Source organism: Macaca mulatta, chromosome 15 (genome assembly GCF_049350105.2).
Source record: "Macaca mulatta isolate MMU2019108-1 chromosome 15, T2T-MMU8v2.0, whole genome shotgun sequence".
Classification (NCBI taxonomy): domain Eukaryota; kingdom Metazoa; phylum Chordata; class Mammalia; order Primates; family Cercopithecidae; genus Macaca; species Macaca mulatta.
Window position 1 is genome coordinate 50,893,134 of NC_133420.1, and position 14,012 is coordinate 50,907,145.

General features: G+C 48.8%; 1 protein-coding gene across 2 annotated transcripts; it reads left to right on the forward strand.

Moving 5' to 3' along the window:
- Positions 1-7,438: 7,438 nt before the first annotated feature.
- On the forward strand, positions 7,439-12,292 carry KLF4 (KLF transcription factor 4). 2 transcript variants are annotated; one of them, NM_001142793.2, is made up of 5 exons: positions 7,729-8,043; positions 8,158-8,278; positions 8,944-9,916; positions 10,016-10,180; positions 11,218-12,292. In NM_001142793.2, the coding sequence occupies exons 1-5, from the start codon at positions 8,039-8,041 to the stop codon at positions 11,391-11,393; spliced, it is 1,440 nt and encodes a 479-aa protein (NP_001136265.1). In that variant the 5' UTR covers positions 7,729-8,038; the 3' UTR covers positions 11,394-12,292. The 2 variants fall into 2 exon arrangements, with proteins under 2 accessions (XP_028690192.1, NP_001136265.1); XM_028834359.2 differs by having other exon boundaries at positions 7,439-8,043; positions 8,944-10,180.
- Positions 12,293-14,012: the final 1,720 nt, after the last annotated feature.

The window sequence follows — 14,012 nt, forward strand, 5'->3', positions numbered from 1 at the left end:
TTTTTATACCTTCAACATTCCTACATTTTCCATAAAACAAAAAAGTTCCCTCCAATCCAATCTAAACCTAGGGACTTTGTTTTCCTCAGAAGAACTATATTGTCTTAGTCTAAGAATCTGAGGCACTGAGGCTTTTAAATAAAGGAAGTAGAATCTTGTTTCTCTTCAGAGATAATTCTCCCCTCAAGGGAAGCAGGCAGGAAGAAGTACTTTTATTTTTTCATTAAAATTAATACTTTTAAAATTTGCTAGTTCATTTACTTTTAAATGTGTTTCAAATGCATATAGTATTGGAGTTGCGCTGTATGAAGATGGTAAATGCTAGCCTGTAATTTCTTTTGTTAAGGGAAATATTACTGAGATGCTCCTCATTCTTACAAAATCTTTCTTTCTTTTTTTTTTTTTTTTTTTTTTTTGAGGTGGAGTCTTGCTCTGTTGCCCAGGCTGGAGTGCAGTGGTGCGATCTTGGCTCACTGCAACCTCTGCCTCCTGGGTTCAAGCAGTTCTCTTGACTCAGCTTCCCAAGTAGCTGGGACTACAGGCATGCGCCACCACGCCTAGCTAATTTTTGTATTTTTTAGTAGAGACGGGGTTTCACTATATGTTGGCCAGGCTGGTCTCCAACTCCTGACCTTGTGATCCACCCACCTCAGCTTCCCAAAGTGTTGAGATTACAGGTGTGAGTCATTAAAAATATTTCTCTCTACTTAAACATTTAAAAATAAGCAACCTGGCTGGGCATGGTGGCTCATGCCTGTAACCCAGCACTTTGGGAGGCCGAGGCAGGTGGATCATGTGGAGATCGAGACCATCCTGGCTAACACGGTGAAACCCCGTCTCTACTAGAAATACAAAAACAGGCCGGGCGCGGTGGCTCAAGCCTGTAATCCCAGCACTTTGGGAGGCAGAGATGGGCGGATCACGAGGTCAGGAGATCGAGACCAGCCTGGCTAACACGGTGAAACCCCGTCTCTACTAAGAAATACAAAAAATAGCCGGGCGAGGTGGCAGCGCCTGTAGTCCCAGCTACTTGGGAGGCTGAGGCCGGAGAATGGCGTGAACCCGGGAGGCGGAGCTTGCAGTGAGCTGAGATCCAGCCACTGCACTCCAGCCTGGGCTACAGAGCGAGACTCCGTCTCAAAAAAAAAAAAAAAAAAAAAAGAAAAAAAAGAAATACAAAAACAAAATTAGCCAGGCGTGGTGGCAGGCGACTGTAGTCCCAGCTACTCGGGAGGCTGAGGCAGGAGAATGGCGTGAACCCGGGAGACAGAGCTTGCAGTGAGCTGAGATTTCGCCACTGCACTCCAGCCTGCGTGACAGAATGAGACTCCATCTCAAAAAAAAAAAAAAAAAAAAAAAAAAGAGGGATTTTTTTTGTGTGTGTGTGTCCTTTTTAATATCTCAGAACAAGCTGAGGACATTGAAGAGCTGAATTTAATATACTGCAGTCAGCATACTTCAAAAGTCTTGAAGATAATTTCATTAATTTTAGATTTTCTTTTTAAATAGCTTAAAGGATGTATTGGGCCTAAGTTTTTTGAGCTAAGAATGTAACTTAAGTGATCAAACCTAAGGGTTCACGAAAAAGATTCTAATGAAATTTCTGAGAATTCATTTTTAAATGTCTGTGATTCATTTTCTGCTCTAAAAATTTCAATGCTTAAGGTTTGGGTTTTGAAAGGCAATGAATTTGGCTGCAGTAAAGAGTGGACTCTTTCTCCATTTGGTTTTGGTTTGGATTTTGGTTATTTTTGTTTGTGTTTTCAAGTTTGTTTTATTACAATGCCTTGGCCAGCACTGTTCTATTACTTTGTCCAACTGTTTTTGAGAGTACAGAGTTATGAAGGATTTTATTTCCTTCATAACTGTCTTTGAAAAGTTTTCCTTCATAGAACTTTTCAAAGAAAGAGATGAAGTGGTGAAGAGAAGGGATGGAAAATGAAGTACCAAACCAGTGACCTCTCAGAGAGAAACGCTATTGACAAGGACCGGGTCCCCCCACTCCCTGCCTCCACCCCATTAATAGTTTGCCAAGTCAGTTTTGCTCTCTTCATTCATTCCACAATTAATGGTCATTGGGCATTTGTCCTGAAGATGCCACAGGGGAACAGGAGCTACAAACAACCAGATCATGCAAGTCCACTGGGTAAACATCATAGCAGTCATCACACAGCTTTGTTAGAGCTTGGAGAAAAAAGGACTGGCTTAAAAGGGAACTCATAGACCAAGGAACAATTAAGGGGGACTTTTTGGAGTTTGGGTATGATGAGGGCCCTGAGGGGAGAAAGGGCATTTCAGACAGGAAAAACAGCTGATGAAAATACACATCCTGTATTCAGGGATTTGAGAGAACATCCAGTTAAGTTTAGAGAGGGTGAGGTCAGTCTCTAGAGAAGATTCTGGAAAGTTTGTCTAGGGCCAGAGTAGTAAGTGTTGGGTACATCAAGCCAAACAGTTTGGTTTTATTCCTCTAGGCAAAGCAGAGCTGTTTAAAGATTGGCTGGTGAGGAGGTGAGTAGAGACAGAACTGTGGTGGTATGTGAACAAAATGGATTAGATCTAGCTGGAGAATGCCAGTGGGGCTCTGAAGGAGGAGACAAGAGGACTGTTTGGAGTGTACAGACATAATTAAAAGCTGTAATTGAGGCTGGGCACAGTGGCTTACATGTGTAATCCCAGCACTTTGAGAGGTCAAGGTGGGTGGATGGCTTGAACACAAGAGTTTGAGACCAGCCCGGCCAACATGACGAAATCTCTATCAAAAAAAAAAAAAAAGAGAATCAGTGTTGCACGATACTCGCTACTCGGGAGGCTAAGGTGGGAGGATCGCTTGAGCCCAGGCGGTGAAGGTTGCAGTGAGCCAAGACAGTGCCATTGCACTCCAGCCTGGGCAGTAGAATGAGACCCTGTCTCAAAACAACAACAACAACAACAACAAAGCTGTAAATAAGGCGAGCTTAAAGCAAAGCAGCACAAGAGTAGCAAAAAGATAGTGGAGATATTGAGGAATGGAAATGGATGAGTTCTGCGGATGTCTGGATGCTCAGGTCAAAGACAATGAGGGAGGAGATGAAGAAAATCCAGGTTTCTATCTTAGAAACCGGGGAGAGAATGATGAAATTTTAAGTCTGTGTGTGTTGTGGTTCTTGATAAGAAAGGGGATTAATAAGTCTACAGTTGATTGCTGAAAGATGAGCTTCCTGCTAATGGATTATTCAAAAAGAAAAAGTACATTAAATGTGCATTATTCATTCATTCAGCAAACACTTACAAGGCATTACCATGTGCTAGGTAGGCACTATAAGACCTGGGGATACAGCAGTGAACAAAACAATAGCCTCAGCCTCATCATGTTTATGATACCCTGGGGAATACTGGTGATAGTAATAGCTACTATGTATTGAGTGTTAAGTCTGTGCTAAATACTTTACTTTAGATTATCTGATTTGATCCTCGTCACTCTAAGAAGTAGGCATTATTAATATCCCCGTTTTACAGAAGAGGAAACAGGCAAAGTGCAAAGTAAGGTCAGTAACTTGCCCAGCTACAAAGCAGCAGAGTCATGTTGGGAAACAAGGGTCAAAGCCCACTTTCCTGACCTCTAAAGTCTACACAAGACAGAGGGTAAAAAGAGGCTGGTGTTCACCAGGAGATGAGCGTGGAGGCTGAGAAAAGCTTTGCCACCTTGTGAAAGTTGCAAACTCCTTTTAGTTACTAGCAGGGATTTCATTTCAAAGCAATTTGGGTACTCAAAAGCATCTCGTTTTCACCTTTTTAAAAAGCAGTTTTTCAGGCCGGGTGCAGTGGCTCATGCCTGTAATCCCAGCACTTTGGGAGGCAGAGGTGGGTGGATCACCTGAGCTCAGGAGTTCGAGACCACCCTGGCCAACATAGTGAAACCTCATCTCTACTAAAATACAAAAAATTAGCTGGGCATGGTGGCACGTGCCTATAGTCTCAGCTACTCTGGAGCTTGAGGCACGAGAATCGCTTAAGCCCTGGAGGTGGAGGTTGCAGTGAGCCAAGATCACGCCACTGCACTCCAGCTTGGGCTACAGAATGAGATTCCGTCTCAAAAAAAATAAAAAAAAAGTAGTTTTTCTTGAGTCCTGTGGCAGTTATGCAGAGACACCCAGCCAGGGTGCAGCCAGGTCAAGGGGTGCTCTATGTGTCCAGACCCCATGCCCAGTTACGGGTCCTGAATCTTTCATCTGAAACATGGATGCAGCTTCTTCAGTCTATCGCACCCTTCCATGGCTCCACATTAATCCCCTAGTACTAATGGTGTTCATCACATCTTCTGCCAACTAATGCAGTTTGTGCTGGGAAAAAAATTATTTTATAACTCCAAGGATATTAATAATTAACTTCCAGTTCACAAAACTAGTAATATCAGTTTGTTGAAATAAAGTCACCAGTGTGTGTTTAATTCTTCTTTAAAGGGTGTCTTCTATTATTATTATTCTACAGTGCAATTTAGTCATCAAAGGTTTACTCAGCCTCATGTTTATAAATTATATAGGGCAAGGATTTAACTCTTCTGGCCCTACCTGTTCTGAAGACAGGGAGGGCCATAACCTTGTTGTCATACAGGGCACCTGCCTTGAAAGACTATTTGTGAACTTGAAGTTCCTTGCTTCTTTTAGAACTAACTCTGGGGTGAATATAGAGATTCCCCTTTATGACGCAATCAGAGGAATAACCAGAGTTGCCTGCCACCAAGAGAGACTGGCTTTTACAAGGCCGGTTGGAAACAAGTTCATCTTTTTCAATGGAGTTTCAGAATCTTGTCTTGATTATATGACATAATAATAGTGGCTTTCCACTTCATCTGTGCAATATTGTTTTTTCATTGTGGTGGTTACGGATAGTTTTTTTGAGGGGGAAGGGCTACTGCCTTAGAGAAATGAAAGTAGAGCAGAAATAATCTAGTGTGCTCCCTACCTAAGTTGGAAATTCCAAGTCCTGACCCACATGTTTACATCCCAAGGGAGATGGCTGCCCATCAAGGGCTCATCCACTGATTATCCCGGGTAAGGGACTTTGGCTTTCCTGAAAAAGTGGTGAGTTTTCCATGCAGCCCTCAAATCACAGCGTCCCAAGATGTTGCCATCACAATTAAAGGAGTAGGGGAGGAGGTGGCAGTTGTCTTCCTTTTTTGGTTCTTCCGTTTGAAAAGCGCTTAAAGTAAAAATCAGAGTTAAAGTAACTGGCCTGATCCTATGGGGGTGGGGTTGAACCCCTCGAGGCCATGGGAAGGGGGACCTCAGTTTCCCTGCCAAAACACTCCCCTCCCTCAGCTGCAGCCCTGGCAGCCCTTGGCCAGAGCCAAACTAGAGGATGGAAGTCACACTCAAGGGTGTCCGACTCTGGATCTTAAGAGGGATTCCTGGCGTTGGCAGGGAGGGCCTAGTCAATTCATTCTGGGCGAGATGCATTCCAAGAATGCTTCTGTGGTTGGTGAGGAGTGGAAAAATCAGGTATCACAAATATTCTGAGGAAACCTAATAGGTACCAGAATCGCAGGGTTCAAACAGGTGACAACGACAAAGGACGTTGGCAACTAGAACTCAAAAAGGGGTGAGCGCACTCTCTGCCCGGTGCCCGAGCTTCCATCCCTTTCCCCAGTCTCCCCTCCCTTTTCTTTCCTAGGTTGACACCAGGCTAAGCGCCAGCATTCACCGGTGAGGGGGCTCCGTGGAGAGGGGGGCGGAGCCCCGCGCCGCGCGCCCGAATCCAAAGTAAACACCTCGCCAAGCCTACGTTTAGAAAGTGATACCGAACACCACATTCACGTTTAAAAAAAAAATACTGTTTGCTGAGAAGATGAGAGCAAAACATTTCCCAGCTGGAAAATTACTGATCACAAACCAAGAGGAATGGGGGTTGGGGGGGGGCAGCGTTATAAGACTGAAGATCGCCGTTTCCTATTCCCTTCCCGGTGGGCGAGGACGCCTGCGGCGGCCTCGGTGTGCACTTTTCGGGAGCTAGGATCCTGGCACATAGTCACTTCCCAGCGAAGTCGGGGGGCCTGACCTACCCGGAGCCTGAGCCGAAGGAACGAGTTGTCCTTTGACCTTTACTGGCCATTTCACCTCTTTATGACTCAGTTTCTCATCCATAAAGAGGAAAGGAGAGTGCGTGGCTTGAAAAGTGTTTCGAGGCCGGGCGCAGTGGCTCACGCCTGTAATCCCAGCACTGTGGAAGGCCGAGGCGGGCGGATCACTTGAGGTCAGATGTTCGAGACCTGCCTGGCCCAGAAACTCCGTCTCTACGAAAAACAACAAAAATTAGCCGGGGTCGTAGAGCACGCCTGTAATCCCCGCTACTCGGGAGGCTGAGGCAGGAGAATCGCTTGAACCCAGGAGGAGGATGTTGCAGTGAGCTGAGATCGTGCCACTGCATTCCAGCCTGGGTGACAGAGCGAGTGTGTCCAAAAAGAAAAAGAAAGGAAAGAGAAAGAAGAAAGAAAGAGAGAGAAAGAAGGGGAGAGGGAGAGAGGGGGGGGGGGAGAGAGAGAGAGAGAGAGAGAGAGAGAGAGAGAGAGAGAGAGAGAAAGAGTGCTTCGAGACGGCTGGTTGAAAAGTGTCTCCGCGCCTCACAGTCCCTCTTCTCTCCCTCACCCCTTTGAGTAAATCTTGAGCCCTTTCATTCCCTTTCTCGCTTTTTAAAGTATCAAAACCATAACTCCCCACTCTTGCCTCTTTCTGCCTGTTCCCGGCGGAACACTCCTCTGGCCTTCTCCTGAGGCTCCCAGTTCACGCTGCACAGTGCTGGGCACCCGCTTCCTCTCCACACCCCTAGCGCCCCCCACCCCTCGGCAGAAGGGACCGCGAGGAACCGTGCGAGGTCAGGCCGAGCGCCGGCACGGGCACTGGCGCTGCGCGGCGAGAGCGGACTCCAGCGAGCGCAGGGAGGGAGGGGGAGACCGAGGGCTGGATGAGTCACGCGGATAATCGCGCTCTTCTCCAGCGCGCAGACAGCGCGGCAAGCGCGTATGCGAGCAGGGGTGGGGACGCGTGACCGTCCCGCCCGCTGACCCCACCAGTCTTCGCGGGCTTCGAACCCACGGAGCCGACAATGGCGGTGAGTACTGCCCTGGTCGCGCAGAGACCGAACCTGCGCCCGGTTCCTCGCGCCCAGCTCTGGGGCGGACGCCGCCGCCGCCGACACCACTGCCGCCGGCGTCAGCTCGGCTCCAGCCCGCCAGCTGCCCGGCTGGCGTCACGGCCCGGCCCGGCCCGGCCCCGCCCGCGCCCCTCCTTCCCCTCCCCCGCCCCCACGTGCGCCGAGTTTGTTGATTTAGCTGCCATAGCAACGATGGAGGGGAGCCTCGGGGGGGGCGGAGAGAAGAAAGGGAGGGGCGGGGCATGGGAGAAGGCGGAGGAAAAGGCTGTTAGCGAAGGAAGTTATAAGTAAGGAGCGCGCGCCGGCGGCCGGCAGTTCCCCGACCAGAGAGAGCGAACGTGTCTGCGGGCGCGCGGGGAGCAGAGGCGGTGGCGGGCGGCGGCGGCGGCACCGGGAGCCGCCGAGTGACCCTCCCCGCCCCTCTGGCCCCCCACCCTCGCACCCGCCCGTGGCCCGCGCCCATGGCCGCGCGCGTTCCACACAACTCCCCGGACTCCGCGCCCTGCGCCGCCAACCAGTTCGCAGCTCCGCGCCACCGCAGCCAGTCTCACCTGGCGGCACCATCCGCCCACCGCCCCGGCCACAGCCCCTGCGCCCACGGCAGCACTCAAGGCGACCGCGACAGCGGTGGGGGACGCTGCTGAGTGGAAGAGAGCGCAGCCCGGCCACCGGACCTACTTACTCGCCTTGCTGATTGTCTGTTTTTGAGTTTACAACTTTTCCAAGAACTTTTGTATACAAAGGAACTTTTTAAAAAGGACGCTTCCAATTTATATTTAATCCAAAGAAGAAGGATCTCGGCCAATTTGGGGTTTTCGGTTTTGGCTTCGTTTCTTCTCTACGTTGACTTTGGGGTTCGGGTGCCCCAGCTGCTTCGGGCTCCCGAGGACCTTTCTGGGCCCCCGAATTAATGAGGTAGGTGAGGCGCGCGGCGCTGGGAGCAGGGAGGGGTGAGGACCGGTGGGACGCGCCGGAACGACGGCCGAAAGCCGCCCCTGACTCTGTCTCTGCGCCCTGCCCGGCTCGCAGGCAGCCACCTGGCGAGTCTGACATGGCTGTCAGCGACGCGCTGCTCCCATCTTTCTCCACGTTCGCGTCTGGCCCGGCGGGAAGGGAGAAGACACTGCGTCAAGCAGGTGCCCCGAATAACGTGAGTATCGTATCACCCCGGGCCGCCGGGAACGCCCGGTGGGTTTCCGTGGGTGTGGTGGGGGCGGGCGGAGCTCTGGGGTCACTAAGCCACTGAACGAGGGTAAGGAGCGGCCACCGCGCGGACTCCGCAGCCTTCCCGGGTTAGCTTCCGTGCCCTTGGCTCAGCTGTACATGCCCGTGGTGCGAGCACTGCGGAGCCGCCTGGGGCGCAAGCCGGGTCTTCACCAGTCCCCGGGCGCCCTGTCGGTAGGGCGGGCGCGCGCAGGCCACCAGGCGGGAGGTGGCCGCATCCCCAGACACTGGCTGGGCCAGAGTGAGTTTAGCGCGTAGGCGGCCCCGTGGCTAGAGCGCACCGAGAGAGCCTCGGTGTGCCAATTCCGGGGACGTCCACGGGACTTGGCGGGGGAGGGACCAGCCGTGGCGCTCGCTCACACGCAATTGGGTAGACAGTACATAACGCCCGCGATACAGACGCATCACCTCTTCTCCGACCCGGGTGTGGGCCGAGATTGCAGCCCTGGCGCCCTGGGTTCCCGGGTGATTGCTGCCTGACCAGTCCCCATGTCTGGGCGGTGCAGTTGCGTGTGGCCCGCCAGCACGTCGGTATGTCGGGTGGCAACAGGGGACCACCACTGACGGGCCTCTCCCGCCCTGTCCCCTCAGCGCTGGCGGGAGGAGCTCTCCCACATGAAGCGACTTCCCCCGGTGCTTCCCGGCCGCCCGTATGACCTGGCGGCGGCGACCGTGGCCACAGACTTGGAGAGCGGCGTAGCCGGTGCGGCTTGCGGCGGTAGCAACCTGGCGCCCCTACCTCGGAGAGAGACCGAGGAGTTCAACGATCTCCTGGACCTGGACTTTATCCTCTCCAATTCGCTGACCCATCCTCCGGAGTCAGTGGCCGCCACCGTGTCCTCGTCAGCGTCAGCCTCTTCCTCGTCGTCCCCGTCGAGCAGCGGCCCTGCCAGCGCGCCCTCCACCTGCAGCTTCACCTATCCGATCCGGGCCGGGAGCGACCCGGGCGTGGCGCCGGGCGGCACGGGCGGAGGCCTCCTCTATGGGAGGGAGTCCGCTCCCCCTCCGACGGCTCCCTTCAACCTGGCGGACATCAACGACGTGAGCCCCTCGGGCGGCTTCGTGGCCGAGCTCCTCCGGCCAGAATTGGACCCGGTGTACATTCCGCCGCAGCAGCCGCCGCCGCCAGGTGGCGGGCTGATGGGCAAGTTCGTGCTGAAGGCGTCGCTGAGCGCCCCTGGCAGCGAGTACGGCAGCCCGTCGGTCATCAGCGTCAGCAAAGGCAGCCCTGACGGTAGCCACCCGGTGGTGGTGGCGCCCTACAACGGTGGGCCGCCGCGAACGTGCCCCAAGATTAAGCAGGAGGCGGTCTCCTCGTGCACCCACTTGGGCGCTGGACCCCCTCTCAGCAATGGCCACCGGCCGGCTGCACACGACTTCCCCCTGGGGCGGCAGCTCCCCAGCAGGACTACCCCGACCCTGGGTCTTGAGGAAGTGCTAAGCAGCAGGGACTGTCACCCTGCCCTGCCGCTTCCCCCCGGCTTCCATCCCCACCCGGGGCCCAATTACCCATCCTTCCTGCCCGACCAGATGCAGCCTCAAGTCCCGCCGCTCCATTACCAAGGTCAGTCCCGGGGATTTATAGCTCGGGCTGGGGAGCTCTGTGTGTGCTGGCCCCTTGGGGCACAGGGGATGATGCTCACCCCACCTTCTCCACCCCTAGAGCTCATGCCACCCGGTTCCTGCATGCCGGAGGAGCCCAAGCCAAAGAGGGGAAGACGATCGTGGCCCCGGAAAAGGACGGCCACCCACACTTGTGATTACGCGGGCTGCGGCAAAACCTACACAAAGAGTTCCCATCTCAAGGCACACCTGCGAACCCACACAGGTAGGGGGACAAACTGCGGAAGCAAGGGGTTAGCTTCCAGCCCTATGGGGCTACCAGTGGACACTCCTCAGTGCTTCCTTGGCTTCCCAGGGCAGTCTATCACCTTGATCTCTGGGATCACTGGGGAGGACAGCGAACCGGCGCCTACTTTTCTTCCTAGCCTTTTGCTTGATGGATGGTATCTGTGCTTGAATGTGCAATTTTGTTTGGCCTTTAAAAGGCAGAGATTCCCCGCGGTCTGTGGGCCTCTCCTAGCTTGGGCATTGTAATCAAGAAATTATACTTTGCTATGCAAAAGCATGATGGCTTTTTTTTAAACTAGGTTTTTAATGTTACCTTCCCAGGTTCACCCTCCCTTTCTATTATTTTGAATTTTGGTCTTAACAATTCGGTCTTATTTATTTTTTGTTATTTGTTTTGATTTGCATTTTTATTTTTTTTCCCCCACAAGCAGAAGGTTTTATTTTAAATTCCAAGAATATGATGGTCAAAATTGCTGAGGAGATTCTGATTTAGGATTGTCACTGCAGAGCATTTCCATGTCAATGTAAGTAGGTACTCAAAGTCACTTAGGCGCTTAGCATTCAGTAAGGTAAAAGTAAAGAAAACAAAATTGCCACCTGTGGCTTTTTATCCCCAATCGTAGTAGGAATAAGATTGCCTGGTTTGCACACACCACCAATCACAATTTGCAAATTTCATTTTCACCACTGACATGTCTTGACTCAAAAGAAACATTAGTATAGGTTTAGGTGGCGTGTTTGTGTGTTTTTGGTGAAACATTAGTATAGGTGTAGGTGGTGGTTGTGTGCTTAACTGACCCCCTAAAAACAAGACCAAATAAGTAACTTAAGACACGGAATGTATTCCTGTTTATGACATGGAATTCAATACAGCCCGTCAGTGGTATAAAGACTTTTCCTGGATTCCTTTAGGATAGGGTCAGAGTTGGTTTAGTATCTGGCCTTCAGTTTTTAAAAGGGCCCATTCTTTGATATAGCAGTGGCGTTAATTTTTTTTTTCTTTTGCCTTTACAGGTGAGAAACCTTACCACTGTGACTGGGACGGCTGTGGATGGAAATTTGCCCGCTCAGATGAACTGACCAGGCACTACCGGAAACACACTGGGCACCGCCCGTTCCAGTGCCAAAAATGCGACCGAGCATTTTCCAGGTCGGACCACCTCGCCTTACACATGAAGAGGCATTTTTAAATCCCAGACAGTGGATATGACCCACACTGCCAGAAGAGAATTCAGTATTTTTTACCTTTCACACTGTCTTCCCGATGAGGGAAGGAGCCCAGCCAGAAAGCACTACAATCATGGTCAAGTTCCCAACTGAGTCATCTTGTGAGTGGATAATCAGGAAAAATGAGGAATCCAAAAGACAAAAATCAAAGAACAGATGGGGTCTGTGACTGGATCTTCTATCATTCCAATTCTAAATCCGACTTGAATATTCCTGGACTTACAAAATGCCAAGGGGGTGACTGGAAGTTGTGGATATCAGGGTATAAATTATATCCGTGAGTTGGGGGAGGGAAGACCAGAATTCCCTTGAATTGTGTATTGATGCAATATAAGCATAAAAGATCACCTTGTATTCTCTTTACCTTCTAAAAGCCATTATTATGATGTTAGAAGAAGAGGAAGAAATTCAGGTACAGAAAACATGTTTAAATAGCCTAAATGATGGTGCTTGGTGAGTCTTGGTTCTAAAGGTACCAAACAAGGAAGCCAAAGTTTTCAAACTGCTGCATACTTTGACAAGGAAAATCTATATTTGTCTTCCGATCTACATTTATGACCTAAGTCAGGTAATACACCTGGTTTACTTCTTTAGCATTTTTATGCAGACAGTCTGTTATGCACTGTGGTTTCAGATGTGCAATAATTTGTACAATGGTTTATTCCCAAGTATGCCTTAAGCAGAACAAATGTGTTTTTCTATATAGTTCCTTGCCTTAATAAATATGTAATATAAATTTAAGCAAACGTCTATTTTGTATATTTGTAAACTACAAAGTAAAATGAACATTTTGTGGAGTTTGTATTTTGCATACTCAAGGTGAGAATTAAGTTTTAAATAAACCTATAATATTTTATCTGAATAATGTTTTTTATTGTTTTGTTTTTCTCCTGGAAAAATATGAACAGTAGTTGGTTTAAACACACTGGGGTAATAGGGCATGTAAGAAGCACGCACAAAAAAGCCAACTTTATGTCAACAAATTAAAATACCTTTTTTTAACAAAACTATTTAGTTTTACAATAAATACTATCAATATAGGGCTGAGAACTCTTGAATATTCTAAGTTTAAAAATTATAAGATTAAAAACTCAGTTCAGGTTTTCTCTTTCCAAATGTACATAAAGCTACATGAAAGCAGTTTCCTTACCTCTGATTTTCCCAGTAGAAACAGCTTAATCATTCTTAAAATTGCTCAGTTTAGTATGAAAATATTTATGAAATATATACATTTCGGTTTCACACTGAAAAAAATCCTTATGGTTTGTCTTTTAAAGTAAATAAAAATATACAAGTTTTCTGTGCAGGCCTGTCCTAGCACCCCTCACATTTGAGTAACAAAAGAACCTTCCCACAGCAGACAACCCTAAGAACGTGGTTCCACAGTGCCCTCCTGAGGATTAAAGGATTCATTTATGCGTGGTGTGTGTTACAAATACATTATTTCTACTAGTTATAGCCCTAAAGAGGTCAGAACTGAAGTTTCTGGCAGATTGTTTTAAAACTAAGTCAGTTCCCCTGATTGAAGGTGGGCAAACAAACTGAAAATAATTTTAAAATTATTCAAATTCACAAAACTAAGTGTAAAGTTGGTGTTTTTGTAAGTTTGTAGCATTTATATTAGAAGTTTTAATATTAAAACTCAAAACTGCCCTGTTAGAATCTCAAGTTCTTGAGGTGGGTGGCTGAGAGATTGAAATTCATTTGGGGCTATCACAAAATGGAAAAAGCATTTGTGACACTTGTTGACACCTTATATACTTGTAATAGTGATGTGGGTGACTAATACTTAACATCATCAAGGGGACAGAGCTCACTGCTCACTGGCATTTTCTTTACAGTGTTTATTAACTGTTGATTATATCTAGCGTCCAGAGGTATGTTTGTACCATTGGTACATTTACTAAATGAAATAAAAAATGGACATTTATAAGAGGCTTATGGTAGATCAACACAAGGTATTTTCTTTGGCTTTTGAGAGTCCAGCATGACTGGAAAGCATGGCATGTGTCTCTGCTTAAAAGAAAACAGGTGCATCAATAGGATGGAATTTTATGTGGCCAAGAACATATTCAAAGCATATATAATGACATGGAAAAATGCTCATGGTATGTTAAGTGGAAAAAGCAGGATATAAGACTATAAACAGTATCAATTCAACTGTGTACATTTAAGTGTATGTGTGCTTTGAAGGAGAGAGAGAAACAAAAGGAAATTAAGAGAAAACACTAGAAGGAATTGCCAAAATATTCATACTGGTTTTCTCAGTTTTAATTTTCTTTTTCTTTGTTTTTCTTTTTTCTTTTTGAGATGAATTCTTGCTTGTCACCAAGGCTGGAGTGCAGTGGTGTGATTTCGGCTCACTGCAACCTCCACTTCCTGGGTTCATGCCATTCTCCTGCCTCAGCCTCCCGAGTAGCTGGGATTACAGGCGCCCGCCACCACACCAAACTAAGTTTTGTATATTTAGTGGAGACAGGGTTCACCACGTTGGCCAGGCTGGTTTCGAACTGCTGACCTCAAGTGATCCGTCCACCTAGGCTTCCCAAAGTGCTGGGATTACAGGCATAAGCCACCATGCC

What these genes read in the sequence shown, in the direction of transcription:
- KLF4 (XM_028834359.2), top strand. An exon ending in AAGCAGGTGCCCCGAATAAC is followed by an intron (nt 8,279 to 8,943) that starts GTGAGTATCGTA and finishes CTGTCCCCTCAG; the next exon opens with CGCTGGCGGGAGGAGCTCTC. An exon ending in ACACCTGCGAACCCACACAG is followed by an intron (nt 10,181 to 11,217) that starts GTAGGGGGACAA and finishes TTGCCTTTACAG; the next exon opens with GTGAGAAACCTTACCACTGT.